The sequence below is a fragment of the Callithrix jacchus genome, chromosome 11 (assembly GCF_049354715.1).
Source record: "Callithrix jacchus isolate 240 chromosome 11, calJac240_pri, whole genome shotgun sequence".
Classification (NCBI taxonomy): domain Eukaryota; kingdom Metazoa; phylum Chordata; class Mammalia; order Primates; family Cebidae; genus Callithrix; species Callithrix jacchus.
In genome coordinates, this window is record NC_133512.1 from 17,257,167 (window position 1) to 17,272,788 (window position 15,622).

The 15,622-nt window shown below is 39.1% G+C and overlaps 1 protein-coding gene across 6 annotated transcripts in view; it reads left to right on the forward strand.

Moving 5' to 3' along the window:
- The window catches only part of VWC2 (von Willebrand factor C domain containing 2), a 149,870-nt gene that overhangs the window by 80,247 nt on the left and 54,001 nt on the right, over nucleotides 1–15,622 (forward strand). Inside the window, exon 4 of one of the 6 annotated variants that reach the window (XM_054237086.2) lies at nucleotides 1,828–2,688. The exons of the other annotated variants lie outside the window; for them this stretch is intronic. Within the exon in view, the coding sequence (XP_054093061.1) occupies nucleotides 1,828–1,919 (92 nt within the window). The 3' untranslated portion in view covers nucleotides 1,920–2,688. Of the gene's footprint in view, nucleotides 1–1,827; nucleotides 2,689–15,622 lie in introns of those variants that run through there. 6 annotated transcript variants of the gene reach the window in all.

The window sequence follows — 15,622 nt, forward strand, 5'->3', positions numbered from 1 at the left end:
TTTCCCCCACCAGCTTTATTGAGGTATAGTTGGTATATAAAAAACTGCACACAGTGTATACAATTTGGTGAGTTCAGACATAAGTGTACACTTGTGTTACCATCACCACAGTCCAGGTGATTAATCTATCCATCACCTCCAAGAATTCTCTGATGTCCCTTTGGTTTTGTTTTGTTTTGTGTTGTGGTAAGAATATGTAACATATCTACCTTCTTAACAAATTTTTAGGTGCACAATATCATATTGTTAGCCATGGGCATTATATCATGCAGCAGATCTCTAGAACTTACCCTGCATAACTGAAACTTTGTATCCATTCAGCAACTTTCTATTTACCCCTGCCCCAAGCCCCTGGCAAACTGCCTTTCTCCATTCTGTTTCTATAAGTTTGACTCCTCTAGGAACTTCATATAAATGGAATAATGCAGTATTTATTCTTATGGGACTAGCTGTTTTCACTAAGCACAATGTCCTCAAATTTCCTCCGTGTTGTCAAGAATGCCAGGATTTCCTTCTTTTTTAAGGCTGAATATTCCAATGCAGGCATATAGCACATTTTCTTCATTCATTCCTCTGTCCAGGGACACTTGACTTGTTTCCATATCTTAGCTATTGTGAATAGTGCTGAAATTAACACGGGGATGCAGCCGTCTTCAAAGAAGATAAACAGATGACCAGCAGGTAGAAGAAAAACTGCTCAACATTGCTAGTCATCAGGGAAATGCAAATTAAAACCTCAATGAGATATCACCTCACAACTGTCAAAAGGGCTATTATCAAAAATCAAAAGAAAATAAGTATTGATGAGGAAATGGAGAAATTAGAACCTTGTGACTCTCGGTGGGAATGCAAAATGGTATAGTCCTTGTGGAAAACAGTATGGAGGTTTCTCAAAAAGTTAAAAAACAGAGCCATCATACAATTCAGCAGTCTTACTTCTGGGTATAAATCCATAAAAAGGGAATGAGGGTTTCTATTTCTTTATCTTCTTTGCCTATGATTTTCAGGCCTGGGTCTGAAAAAGGTGGTGAGGGCATCTGAGCTACGTTTGGTGTTTCCACAGGTCTACTGATGATGATACATCAGAGATGAGACCACACAGGCTTCCCCAGAAGATCAAATTTCTTGTTCTTAGGCTTATGGAGTTCCCCTGTAATCTCGCATCAATGAAAGCCATACATAAGGAAGGGACACAATGCAAGATTATGTATTTACCTTTAGTTACCTATGCAGATAGTCTTACAAAATGTTACTTATTTTTTATGTTTATAAAATTCATACGAATGAAATCCCATTGTGTAAATTATTTAAAAACTTACCCATTTCCTTAGTATTTTCTTCTTGAGATTCATCCACACTGATAAAAGTTGAAGGTATATTTATTACATGGCCCCATAGAGTTTATCAGAATATGTAGGGACAGGTTCACCCATTGTGCTTGCTAGACATTGGTGTTGCTATCTGATGGTTTTTAGCGACTGCAGGTGCTACTAGTGAGACATCTTGTTCTACATTGTGGCCCATAGGGGCACATACTTATTTAGGAAACATACCTTGGAGCAGAATTTCGCTTATCAGGCGTGTGTGTCTTCAGCATTACTCAGCAACACCAAAATTAAATACTTTTAGGAGTTTTAAAAGTCTTCTTTAAGGGTTCTATATATTGCAAGTATCTTGAGTTAGCATTTTGGGGGCTCTTCTTTTCAATTCCTTTGTGGTATCTTTTGATGGACTTAAAAATCTAAATTATCTTTTATGGTTTTTCATTTAAGTCTAGTTTTTAAAATCTTATCCTCATCAGAAATGATGAGTTTGTGTCATTTGTAGGGACATGGATGAATCTGGAGAACGTCATCCTCAGCAAACTGACACAAGAACAGAAAATGAAACACCGCATATTCTCACTCATAGGCGGGTGATGAAAAATGAGAACACATGGACACAGAAAGGGGAGTACTAAACACTGGGGTCTATTGGGGGGAAAAGGGGAGGGCCAGTGGGAGGGGGAGGTGAGGAGGGATAGCCTGGGGAGAAATGCCAAATGTGGGTAAAGGGGAGAAGGAAAGAAAAGCACACTGCCATGTGTGTTCCTACGCAACTGTCTTGCATGCTCTGCTCATGTACCCCAAAACCTAAAACCCAATAAAAAATTTAAAAAAAAAAATCTTATCCTCCTTAGGGTAACAAGGCTGCTCTCGTATATATCCTCCTAAAAGTGTGAAATTCTTTAAATGTTACTTATTGCATTTAAACTTTAATGGAGATGAGCTTGATTTTTGTGTGTGGTGTGAGGTGGGAAATCTGATTTTTCCTTGTTGTTGTTCTTGTGAATGACCACTTCTCTCAGCCCCAACAGTGGGACCCTCAGTACAGCCTTTGTCACGTGGCTACTTTTACATACTTGTGCGCTGACGCCTGGGCTTTGCATTCTGTTACACAGGTGTAATTTGCCTATTGCATGTCAATACTCAGCTCTCTTAATTGCTATAGATTTATACTGTGTTGCCAACAGGTGGGCAAGTCAGCCTTCCTCAGAATGATCTTGACTATTTTCTCTATCTATTTCTCCCTACAATTGTACTCGATGTGTCTTAGAACACACACACACACACACACAGTCACTCTGTTGAGATATTAATCACAATTGTATTAATGTACAGATCAATATGGGGAAAGTTAAGAATGTTACCTAAAGGAGTCTATCTAGATATAAATAAATAAATATTATTTATATATACTATATGTTTACTTATATATAAATATAAGTAGGTATAAATATCTATAAATTTATATACCTTTATGTCCATTTAATTAGGCACTCTTTAAGGGCTTCTTTAAAGTTTCATCATTTTGTCCATAGTTTTATGCCACCTTTGTTATTTTTTTAAGTTTAATTGTGGTAAAATAAGTAGGACAAAAAATTGCCATTTTAATCTTTCTGAAGTGCTCACTCCAGTGGCATTGTACAATCACAAGCTGTGCAATCATCACCATTATTTCCAAAACTTTTTCATCATTCCAAATGGAAACTCTCTACATGTTAAGTGATATCTCTTCATTCCTCTCTATGTCAGGCCCGTGGTAAATCTGAATCTAATTTATGTCTCTCAAAATTTATTTCATATGAGTAGACTCATTCGATATTTGTCCTTTTGCGTCTGGCTTATTTCACTTACCATAATGTTTTCAAGGTTCTAACTTGTAGCATGGATTACTGCTTCACTCCTTTCGGTGGCTGAGTAATGCTCTGTTGTATGTATATGCTGTGATTTGTTGCTCCATTCATCTGTTGGTCGACACTTGGGTTGCTCCTACTTATGTGGCTGCTGTGAATAATGCTGCAGTGAACATTGCAGACAAGTATCTGTTTCAGCTCCTCTTCAATTCCTTTGGCTATTGCAATACCCGGAGTGGAATTGCTAGGTCATACGGTAACTGTTAAGGACTGAATTGTTTTCTCAAAAATTTATATGTTGAAGCCCTAACTTTCAATGTTTCAATATTTGTAGATAGAGCCATTAAAGATGCTATCAGATTAAATGAAGTCATAAGGGTGAGGCTTTAATCGAATAGGGCTGGAGTTCCTACAAGAAGAAGGGATACAAAAATGTGTGCGCATAGAGAAAAGGCCATGTGAAGGAAGATACAGAAGGAGGGTGGCCATCTGCAAGCTCAGGAGAGAGGCTTCAGGAGAACCCGAACCTGTCAACACCTTGACTTTGGACCATGAGAAAATAAATTTCTATTATTTAAGCAACTCAGTCTGTGGTATTTTAAATGGTAGCTCTAGCAAACTAAGAAAGTAAATGTTTAGCATTTTGAGGACCCACCATCCTTTAACATGGTGACTGCACAGTTTTACATTCCCATCAGCACCAAACAAGGGTTTCCATTTACAAGTGTTTGAATTTCTCCATATCACCAACACCTGTTATTTTTCTTCTATTCGTTATTATTAATATAACCATCTTGGTACAACTAAAAAGGAATCCTATTGTGGATTGGATTTGCATTTTCCTAATGATTAATGACATTGAGCATTTTTCATCTGCTTATTGGCCATTGTTATTAGAGAAATGACTGTTCAACTCATTTTATTGAGTTGTTTGCCTTTTCGTTTTTCAGTTTTAAGACTTTTTTCTATTTTGTATATTAAGCCCTTATCAAAGATATGATTTGGAAATATTTTCTCCCATTCTGTTTGTTGTCTTTTCATTGTCTTGATAAAACATCCTCTTATGCAGGCAAGTTTTTCAATTTTATGAAATCCAGTTCTATTTTTTCTTCTGTTCTTCATGTTTTGGTGTTTCTAATAATCTGCTGCAAAATTTTGGGTAAGGAAGATTTAAACCTTTGTTTTCTTTTAAGAATTTTATAATTTTATATATTGTGTTTAGGCCAGAGGTCAAGTTTGAGTTAGTTTTTGTATATGGCATGAGGCAGAGGACCAACTTCATTCTTTTGCACATGGCTTTCTAGCTGTCCCAGCACCATTTCTTGCAAACGCTAATCTTTTCTTCACTGAATAGACTTGGCAGTGTTTTCAAAAATCAGTTGGCCACAGATGCCTACGTTTATTTTTGGACTCTGAATTTTATTCTATTGTTTATATGTCTGTCCTTATGCCAGTACCACACTGTTTTGATTACTGTAACTTGGGGGTACATTGAGAATTGTATGTATTCTGACTTTTTAAAAGATTATTGTGGCTATCCAGGGGCCTGTGCAATTGTATATGAATTTTAGGATAGGCTTTTTCATTTCTCTAGAAAATGGCCATTAGAATTTTGAAAGGGATCGTATTGATTCTGTGATTGCTTTGGGAATTATTGCCATCCTGCCAATATTAAGTCTTCCAAGCCGTGAACATGGAACATTTCTTCATTTATTTCTGTTTTCTTTAATTTCTTTAAGCAATGTTTTGTAGTTCTTAATGCACAAGTATTACCTCAGTTAAATTTATTCCTAGATATTTTATTATTTTAGATGCTATCGAAATGGAATTGTTCTCTTAAATTTCTTTCCAGATTATTCATTGCTAGTATATAGAAACACAGCCAATTTTTGTGTGTTAATCTTGTAACCTGCAAGTTTTCTGAGTTCAATTATTAGCCCTAATAGCTTTCTTATGAATTCTTTGAGATTTTCTATAGACGGGGTCATACTATCTGTGAATAGAGACTGTTTTGCTTCTTCCTTTCCAATTTGGATGCTTTTATTTTCCTTGCCTCGTTGCTCTGGCTAGAACTTCTAATACAATGTTGAATAGCAGTAGTGAAATTGGAAATCCTTGTCTTGTTCTTAGTTTAGAAGGAAACCTTTGATTATTTCACCATTGAGTAAAATGTTCACTGTAGGTTTTTTGTAAAAGACTTCGTGAAATTGAGGAAGTTCCCTTCTCTTTTACTTTGGTGTTTTTTTTTTTTTTCATTATAATAGTGCATTGGATTTTGTTAAATGCTTTATCTGAATCAGTTGAGATGACTATGAGTTTCTTTTTTTCATTTTTTATTCTGTAAATGTGTTGTATTATGTCCATTGATTTTTGTAGGTTGAATCATCCTTACATTCAAGGAATAAAACCCATTTGGTCATGATGTAAAATCTTTTTAATGTGCTGTTGTATTCACTTTGCTACTATTTCATTGAGGATTTTTAGAGATCTTTACCTATACTTTACTTGTGATGTCCCAATCTGGCTTTGGTATCAAGATAATGCTGGCCTCTTACAGTGAGGTAGGATGTGTTCCTTCCTCTTTATTATATGGAAGAGTTTGAGAAGGATTTGTGCTAATTCTTTGTTACATGTCTGATCAAATTTACCAGTAAAGCCCTCTGTTCCTGGACTTGTATTTGTTGGAGGTTTCAGATTACTGATCGAATATCTTCACTTGTTATAGGTGTTTTGTTATTTTCCTTCGTTTTGAGTCAGCTTAGGCAGTTTGTAGGTTACCTAATTTTTTGGAGTACATTTGTACATAGCAACCCTTTACAATCCCTCCTATTTCTGGGAGTTCTCATTTTCATTTCTGATTTTAGTAATTTGTGTCTTCTCTCTTTTTATCTTTGCCACTCTACCTAAGGATTTGTCAACTTTGTTGATCTTTACAAAGCACCGAATTTGGTTTTATTGCTTCTCCCCTTTTTCCTTTTATTTTCTTTACTTTTTTGAGACAAGATCTTACTCTGTCACCCAAGCTGGAGTGCAGTGGCATGATCTCAACTCACTGCAACCTCCACCGTCTGGGCTGAAGCGATCCTCCTGCCTCAGCCTCCCGAGTAGCTGGAACTACAGGTGTGCACCACCACGCCCAGATACATTTTGTATTTTTATAGAGAATGGGTCTTGACATGTTGTCTAGTCTGGTCTCCAACTCCTGAGTTCAAGCCATCCACCCACCTCAGGCTCCCAAAGTGCTGGGATTAGAGACATGAGCCACTGCACCTGGTCTGTTTTTCTATTATCTACTTTGTTTACCCCTGCTCTGATATTTCTTATTTTCCTCATCCTGCTAACCTTAGGTTTCATGTGCTCTCTTTTTACTCATTCTTTAAGGTCTCAAGTTAGATTATTGATTTGAGATCCTTTTTCATTTTATAATAGAGGAAGTAATAGCTATAAATTTCCCTTTTAGCATTGTTTTTTTTTTTCTGTAAGTTTTGGTATGTTGTTTTCAAATATTTTCCTTTAATTTTGCAAAAATTACATATGGTTTATTACAATGTGGTAAAGTTGGAAATCAGACTCCCCCCTTCCAGAGGCTTTCTGTTTTTGTTGTTGTTGCAGGCTGTGGTTGTTTGTCTGTTTTGTGACTTTTCTCAACTATTTTTGCAGACTGTACTTTTGGTGTCACTGAAGTTCCTGTTTCTTAGCTATTGTTCAGTTTACTTTTTCCAAAGGTTTCCTTGAAAATCAAGGGAAAGAGAGGAAGACAGGGAAGGAAGACAAAGAGGGAGGGAGGAGAAGAAAGGAGAACCTCTTGTAGTCGCTGCAGAATGGCCCTGTGCCGAAACCTTCCTTCAGCCCTTAACTGGATTTCCAGGGAGCCTCGGGATCCATCTGGGATGAAACCTTAAGGTCTTCTCAGGTTTGTTCTGATTGTGATCTTATCCTGGGCATGTGCGTGGTATTCTAGCTTCCTCCAAATACATGGGTGCTTTTGAATGCCCAAATGTCCCACAGCAGCTCTTTCTGGGCTCTTACTCTCTCGCACTAGCTCGTCTCCTGCATGTCTCGACAGTGGTCTTTTGACCTGGGTGGGTGGCTGCAAGTTGTTGTCTCGCTTACAGTGTTTTCCAGCATTATCTACTGCACTTCCATCCCGAATGGCTCCTGAGTTAGGCAAAACAGAGGCCAGCATTTTGTGTCAGTCTTTCAAGTAGCTCCAGACAGTTTCTAACAGACATGCACAATAATTTATGAATGCTGTCTGCTCCCTCCTGAACCCAGGACCCAGTTCCCAGCATGGGAATGAAGACTGCTGCTGAGCAGGGGAGGGTGAGGCAAGGGCAAACATGACTGCCTCAAAGCTTTCCTGCCATTTTTAAGTTGCCTTGTTCGCGATTCAGTGCTGGCTTTGTTGCTGTAAACCTTTGATTGTTTTCCACATTTCTAACAAAGCTGGTTCTGACAGTTTCTGCTTGTGTTTCAGTGCTCCTGTGGGGAGAATGGGAGGGTAGAGCTGTCTACTCTCGATTTGCTGATATCCCTCTATATTCATTCTAAAAGGTCTTGTTTTTGTAAAGAATTGTAAATGGAATATTTTTCTGTCACGTTTTCTAGCCAAAATATGCCATGTAGAGATGTAATTGATTTTGTATATTGCTTTTATAAGAACATGCTAGTTCAGGAAGAGGAGGAAGAGAATGTGCAGTTCAGTTGTTAGTGTCGTCCGTGGGGTAGGAGAGAAAGGCAAAAGCTTCTTGAGGAACAGTGATGAATGAGTTGGTCTCTAAAATCAAAGTACCTTGGATCAAGTAATAGATTCTCTCCTATCGATTTTGTAATCTGATAATTTATTGAAGTTTTCCCAGCTGAAAAATGAGAATAACATAAGCACTGTATCAATTAGCTTTGGCTATATAACCAAACACCACAAAACATAGTGACTTCAAGTAAAAATTGTTTCATTTAGCTTTTGTTTCTGTAAGTAGCTGAGATGGCTGGGCCGGTGTGGCCTCTGGCAATGTGGTCCCTCATCCTCCCATAAGTTAACTCATAATCCTTCATATCGTGGGCCCAGGGCTCCAAAAAGCATCAAGAGAGGGCAAACTCCAATATGCAAGTATTGTTGAGACTCTGTTTGTATATCCCATTGTCCAAAGCATGTCACATGCCAAGTTGAAAGTCACACCTAAGGGCATGGCTTCAGAAGGGCAGATCCAAAGGCAGGGGTCTATTATGGCAACAAGCCAGCCTCCTGATCCGGATACCCACCTCCAACTTGCAAGATATACCAACTCCATCCCAGCACCCAGAATGCTCACTCCATGCAACCTCAGTCTCAAAGTGTGGATGTGTCTCTACTTTGGGGAACACTTCAAGGTGCAGTGGAAAAATGTCCCTAAGGTTCTTACAAGCCCCTTTGTCCAGTAGAGAGATTCTACTCAGCACCATATTAAAATGCTTAAGTTTTAATAAAAGACTATTATAGCCATACTTGCTTTTATTATTTTCTCTCTCTCTCTTTTTTTTTCCATTTTCTTCCTTCCTTTGAGAATCTTTTGCCAGTGGAAAGACTAGAAATGTGAAACATTCCTTCCATCCAGCAAGTAAATTCGCCTGTAAATTCTGCTTCTGAGCCAAACAGTTCCTTCTTTGGATTGTTTCTCATTTGCTTATCTTACCAGACACAGCTGGAAGAACCAATAGACCCTTCACCAGATGTGTTTATTGGGTATGTTTCTTCAAGGTCCTCCAGCTGTCAGCTGTGCCAGGTGTCTTGCTGTGGCCTGACACTAGTTGCCACTTTTCCTGTCCTGATGGGTGTTCTTCCTTCACCGCTTCTCTAACCTCTGCCTGACACTCTGTCCTGAAACTAATGCCACAGGCTCACTCAGGGCTCTCCCACAGTGGTCTCAGGCTTGCGAGTGCAGTAGTAAGCCAGCCCCTGCAGGCAAGCCCTTTGCAAGCCTCTGCTTGCCTCACATTTGCTAAGGGTCCATTGGTCAAAGCGAGCCACATGATCAAGCCCTGAATCTTTCGAGTTCGGGCTTGTCCATGTGACTTGGAAAAGAAGGAAAACAGCCTCCTTCTTATGGGAGGAAATGCAACATCACAGCACAAGGGTGGTCAGTTTTGACATCTATCATAGGTACCTGGTTTGCAGGATTGTGGTGTGGTGCATTGCTAGGAGGCAGTAACACATAGCAGCTGCTTCAGAGGATGATGGTCCACAGCTGGGTAGGCTGGAATTCAGCACAAAGCACAGCTTCCCTTTATGGCATTTAGGTTCCTGTATTTGCTGAATTGGATCTACATTTGCTTCCTTTCAACTCAGACAGCCTGAGGCATGCCTGAGGCGGGAACATGCTTGAAATGGCTCCACTGGAGCAGTGCAGCAAAGCCACCTTCTTCCGAGGACGCACAGACCCAGAAGCCCATCTGTGTCCTCTTCTTGCTAGGAGCAAAATTATAAGTGAGACTTTAAACTACAGCAGGGATAATCCAGGACTGATTGCATTATCTTTGTAACCCCCATTAGAGAGACAGATGGCTCAAGAAATGTAAATAGCCAAATGTCTCCCTGGGGGTCCTGCAGATACGTGGGGAGCCTCTCATGAGAGCAACACACACAGATTAGCCTGTGAGGAAGGCCTGTCCCTTTCAGTCCACTTCCTCTAAAGAAATTGAAACCTTGTCCACATCCATTAACAATCTCATAGGAATATGATATTGATCAAACTATTGCTAAAAACATACTTCAAGATTTTTTCATTCCTGAAGATTGCCAGAAAGCAAGAATCATGAGAAACCTAGGAAGGCTGTCCTTACATTTACGTTTTTAATGTCAGCACACACTCCCTGGAACAGAGGACAGACCTGGAGGTCAATGTAAGGGAAGGAGTGCAGGTCAATGGAGAGGTGGAGCTGGGCCTCCAAAGCAAAGGAAAACGTTAAGAAAGGATGCCCGGCCGGGCACGGTGGCTCAAGCCTGTAATCCCAGCACTTTGGGAGCCCGAGGCAGGTGGATCACGAGGTCATGAGATCGAGACCATCCTGGTTAACATGGTGAAACCCCGTCTCTACTAAAAATACAAAAAATTAGCTGGGCATGGTGGCGCGTGCCTGTAATCCCAGCTACTCGGGAGGCTGAGGAAGGAGAATTGCCTGAACCCAGGAGGTGGAGGTTGCAGTGAGCCAAGATTGTGCCATTGCACTCCAGCCTGGGAACAAGAGTGAAACTCCGTCTCAAAAAAAATAAAGAAAGGATGCCCATACCAAACAGAGTGTGTCTCATGTGCTGACATAGCCTTCTTGTTCTGTTAAAAATAAAAGACTGAACAAGTAACTAAAGGCTGTATAGAAGACACAGGCGCTGTGAGGTGCTGGAGGCACAGGAGACATCTGAGGCACTTGCCCTCCTGAACTCTGGCACCTGCAAGGCCCTGGGCTGAAGAGACAGAAAAATTCCGGCCCTAAGGCTCACCTGTTAATCAGCCATGATCCCACTGCATTGCTACAAAAGTAGAAACAGTAGACCTGCTGGTGTCTCTCGGGGCTGCCTACAGCAGCCTTTTGTTTAAGGAAAATTACATTATTTATTACTTTATTTTATTTTTTGAGATGGAGTCTCACTCTGGGCACATGCTGGGGTGCAATGGTGCGATCTCAGCTCACTGCAACCTTCGCCTTCCAGGTTCAAGCAATTCTCCTGCCTCAGTCTCCCGAGCAACTGGGACTACAGGTGCCCACCATCATGCGTGACTAATTTTTGTATTTTTAGTAGAGTTGGCCAGGCTGGTCTTGAACTCCTGACCTCAAATGATGAACCCACCTCGGCCTCCCAAAGTGCTCGGATTATAGGCGTAAGCCATTGCACCCTGCCAAGAAAAATTACATTATAAATGAGGAAGACCCAAATGAATGATTCATTCCCCTACAATGAGTGTATTTTTGTGTTTGTGTGTAACATTAATAGGTGCTGTTTTCCTAGAGCTTGGATTGAGGTTAGGTTTCAGTAATAGGAATTATGCGCTGTTTCTTTTAAAGTTGAGACTTGTTTTAGACCTCTTTTGCCAAGTCAATTTTGTAGATATTTCAAAGTATCAATTGATGGTTCATTTCCTTGATCATAAATCAGTGATGATGACATTTATTTAGTATTTGTGAGATGAAACACATCTAATTCAGAGCCACCATGTCTACTTGGGGATTATGTGTTCTGTATTTTATAAAAACATCTGAATCACATAGAAGTAGAAAAAGTGCCTCCAAATGTTCCCATATATGGATTTTCATCATATGGTTCTACATGTATGTTTAATTTTTCTAAGCATTAATTTGCAGCACTTAAATGTAATGATCTCATATAGGGATTTAAAAATAGTTATATGGAATAGTTATCTCAAATATATGTATGTTTTCCAGAATACAGTTTTTGAAGGGTAAGCTATGAATTAAGAAAATATTAGTTATCTTTCTGAGTTGCAGAGAATTTCTGAAACCCATACAAGTGAGGAAACTTTTTTTTTCCATAAATATTCATGGAACACTAGCTATGTGCTTAAACACTACAGTAAGATTGGGGGCACAAATATGAATAAAACATGGTGTCCCACCACTTGGGAGAAGAGGCAGACATTGACTATAATTCCATGAGATAATTGTTATAAATTAAGCATTTGCAAAGTACACAGTGAATGGAGGAAATAATTCCCCCATTCAGGGATCCAGGGAAGAATAGTACAGGAAGTAACACTGAACAGGGTCTGAAAGGGTGCGTTCATCTGGCCGGGTGAGAAGGGTAGGAAGGACTATTCTAAACAAATCAAATATTTTATTTATTTATTTATTTTGAGACCGAGTTTTCGCTCATTACCCAGGCTGGAATGCAATGGCGCGATCTCGGCTCACAGCAACCTCCGCCTCCTGGGTTCAGGCAATTCTCCTGCCTCAGCCTCCTGAGTAGCTGGGATTACAGGCACGCGCCACCACGCCCAGCTAATTTTTTGTATTTTTAGTAGAGAAGGGGTTTCACCATATTGACCAGGATGGTCTCGATCTCTTGACCTCGTGATCCACCCGCCTCGGGCTCCCAAAGTGCTGGGATTACAGGCTTGAGCCACCGCGCCCGGCCACAAACCAAATATTTTAAGAAATCAAAGCCTATGCTTGGGTAGCAGAATTGGAGATAGTAAAAAATTATCTTGTATATTTCTTGCTATGGTTGCTGTATCATGATATTTCTAGGCTCTATGTGTCTTATATTTTTATACTGATCCTTTTGCAAAGATTGAAACCCTTGTTTTGATCTTTTGGCTAAGGAATTAAAAAAGTAGTCCTAAAAAAGGATCTGTTTGTCATCAGAATAGTTGAAATTAAGAAACCTGCCAATAGCAAGGAATGGCAAGAATGTACAGCCACTGGACTTCTTGTGACTCAACATGACAAACGTAAGTCTGTGTCTACAATATTACCAGCAATTCTACCCTTAGATACCTTAGATATACACCCAAGAGAATTGGATGTGCATGGCCACCAAATGACATTTATAAAATGTACCTATATGTTTTTTCATAGTAATCCAAAACTGGAAGCTTCCCAGGAACCCATCCAGAGAAGAATGGATTAACAAACTGTGGCCTGTTCATACAGCAGATGTCAAAAGGAATGACTACTTGCTATATAGAAGATGTGGTTATCTTAAAATATTATTATTATTTTTAAAAAATTTGGTATCCAAATAAATAATTAATATTGCAAATAATTAAGAAGGAAATCTGAGAAATGAGCAGGAACAGAACCAGAAATACTGATGTCAAGAATGATATGAAGAAAAAGTCCAACCTTAGTAGTTTTCAGGGAACTGCAAAACAACACAAAAGAAAGCAAATTCTTACCCATTAATCTGAAGAAAAAAAGGAAATTTGAAATTAACAAATTGTCTTGGTCTGTTTGGGCTGCTATTAACGAAATACATGAACTAGGTAAAATGTAGACAACAGACATTTATTTTTTACAGTTTTGGAGGCTGGAAGTACAAGAGCAAGGCACCTGCAGATTCAGTGCCTGGCGAGGGCCTGCTTCCTGATTCATAGACAGTCCCTTCTCCCTGTGTCTACCTTGTATTGGAGGGAGGGAAGGAGCCCCCTTGGGCCTATTTTATAAGGGCACTCATCCCATCATGATGGCTCTACCCTTATGAACTAATCACCTGCCCAAGTTCCCCCTCCCAATACCATCACCTAGGGGGTTAGCATTTCAACATATGAAATTCTGTGGGGACACAAACATTCAGACCATTGCACCGCAGTTGGCTAGAGCGTAGGGAAGTGATGGTGCACACAGCCGATGTAAGCATGAGTTGGAAGGACTTCTTCGGAAACAAGCTTGCCAGTATATTTTAGAATTGTAAATGTGCACAGCCAGGCAATATGCAGTAATGATGAATTTTTGCTTGTGGGTTGATAGAGGATGCTATCATGCATTTTGTACAGGGAAACTTACATGTGTATATTTGTTAAATCATTGTTATCAATGACCAAAAATACAAAATAGAAAGAGCCTGAATATGGTAATCGAGAGAAAAATGGATTAATTAATTATGGAACACTCATATAATGTACTGCTATATTGCATTTGTATTTATGTCAACTTGGAGAAATGACAAAACACATAAAAAAAGATGAAAGAGTATTAGTATGATATATGTATTTATTACAAATTTAAACAAATTAAAACCAATGCATTATATTGTTTGGAGTGTGTGTGTGTGTGTGTGTGTGTGTGTGTGTGTGTGTGTGTTTAATGGCACTATAGCATACACAGCATATTTTGGTAGAGGCTTTCCCTGGGGTAGGAGTAAGGATGGGACTGGAGTTGGTGGGCAAAGGATGCCCTTGTCTGTGTGTTGTAGCCAAGATTTTGAAAAAGTGAAATTATATACATGCACACACCCACCCACCCCCCACACAGTCATGTGCCTCATAACCACATTTCAGTCAACTATAGACTGCATATAGGATTACAATGCTGCATTTTTACTCTACCTTTTCTGTGGTTAGATACACAAATCCTTACATTGTGTTATAGCTGCCTACAGTATGCAGTACAGGAGCATGCTATGCAGGTTTGTAGCCTGGGAGCAACAGGCTACAGCGTGCAGCCTATGTATGTAGAAGGTCTTTGTAAGTACACCCTATGATGTTCACATAACAACAAAATCACAAATGTCACATTTCTCAGAATGCATCCTCATTGTTACATGACACATGACTATATAGATGTATGTGTCTATATATATCACATATATATGTGTAATATATAAAAATATATATGTAATATATAATATATATATTTATATTTATAACATATAAATATATATGTATTTATATATATTTATATAGAGAGAAAGTTAGATTTTGGTAACAGGATTTGGGGTATTTACATTCTTCTTTTTTCTTTTCTGGAACTTATAACATTGCTGTAACCTTTACTTACAAAATTATTGTAGAAAGACTCCATTAGCAGGCCCTGGGTTAGAGCACCTTCTCTACAGGAGTATGAGGTGATGAGAGACCAGGAGTCTTATGCCTCACTTGTCCATCTTTTTCCTGTTTCACTAAACATGAGGCCTAACACCATAAAAACTCTAGAAGAAAAACTTGGCAACACCATTCAGGACACAGGTATAGGCAAGGACTTCATGACTAGAAGACCAAAAGCAATGGCAACAAAAGCCAAAATAGACAAATGGGATCTAATTAAACTTAAGAGCTTCTGCACAGCAAAAGAAACTATCAATAGAGTGAACCAGCAACCAAGAAAATGGGAAAACATTTTTGCAATCTACCCATCTGACAAAGGGCTAATATCCAGAATCTACGGACAACTTAAAAAAGTGGGGGAAGGTTATGAACAGACACTTTTCAAATGAAGACATTTATGCAGCCAACAAACATACAAAAAATGCTCATCACCGCTGGTCATTAGAGAAATGCAAATCAAAACCATGTTGAGATATTATCTCATGCCAGTTAGAATGGTGATCATTAAAAAATCAGGAGACAACAGATGCTGGAGAGGATATGGAGAAATAGAAATACTTTTACACTGTTGGTGGGAGTATAAATTAACCATTGTGGAAGACAGTGTGGCAATTCCTCAAGGACACAGAAACAGAAGTACCATTTAACCCAGCAATCCCATTACTGGGTATATACCCAAAAGATTTTAAATCATTCTATTATAAAGACACATGCACACATATGTTTATTGTAGCACTGTTCACAATAGCAAAGTCTTGGAACCAACCCAAATGCCCATCAATGATAGACTGGATAAAGAAAATGTGGTACATATATACCATAGAATACTATGCAGTCACAAAAAAGGATGCATTCGTGTCCTTTGCAGAGACATGGATGAAGCTGAAAACCATCATTCTCAGCAAACTGACAC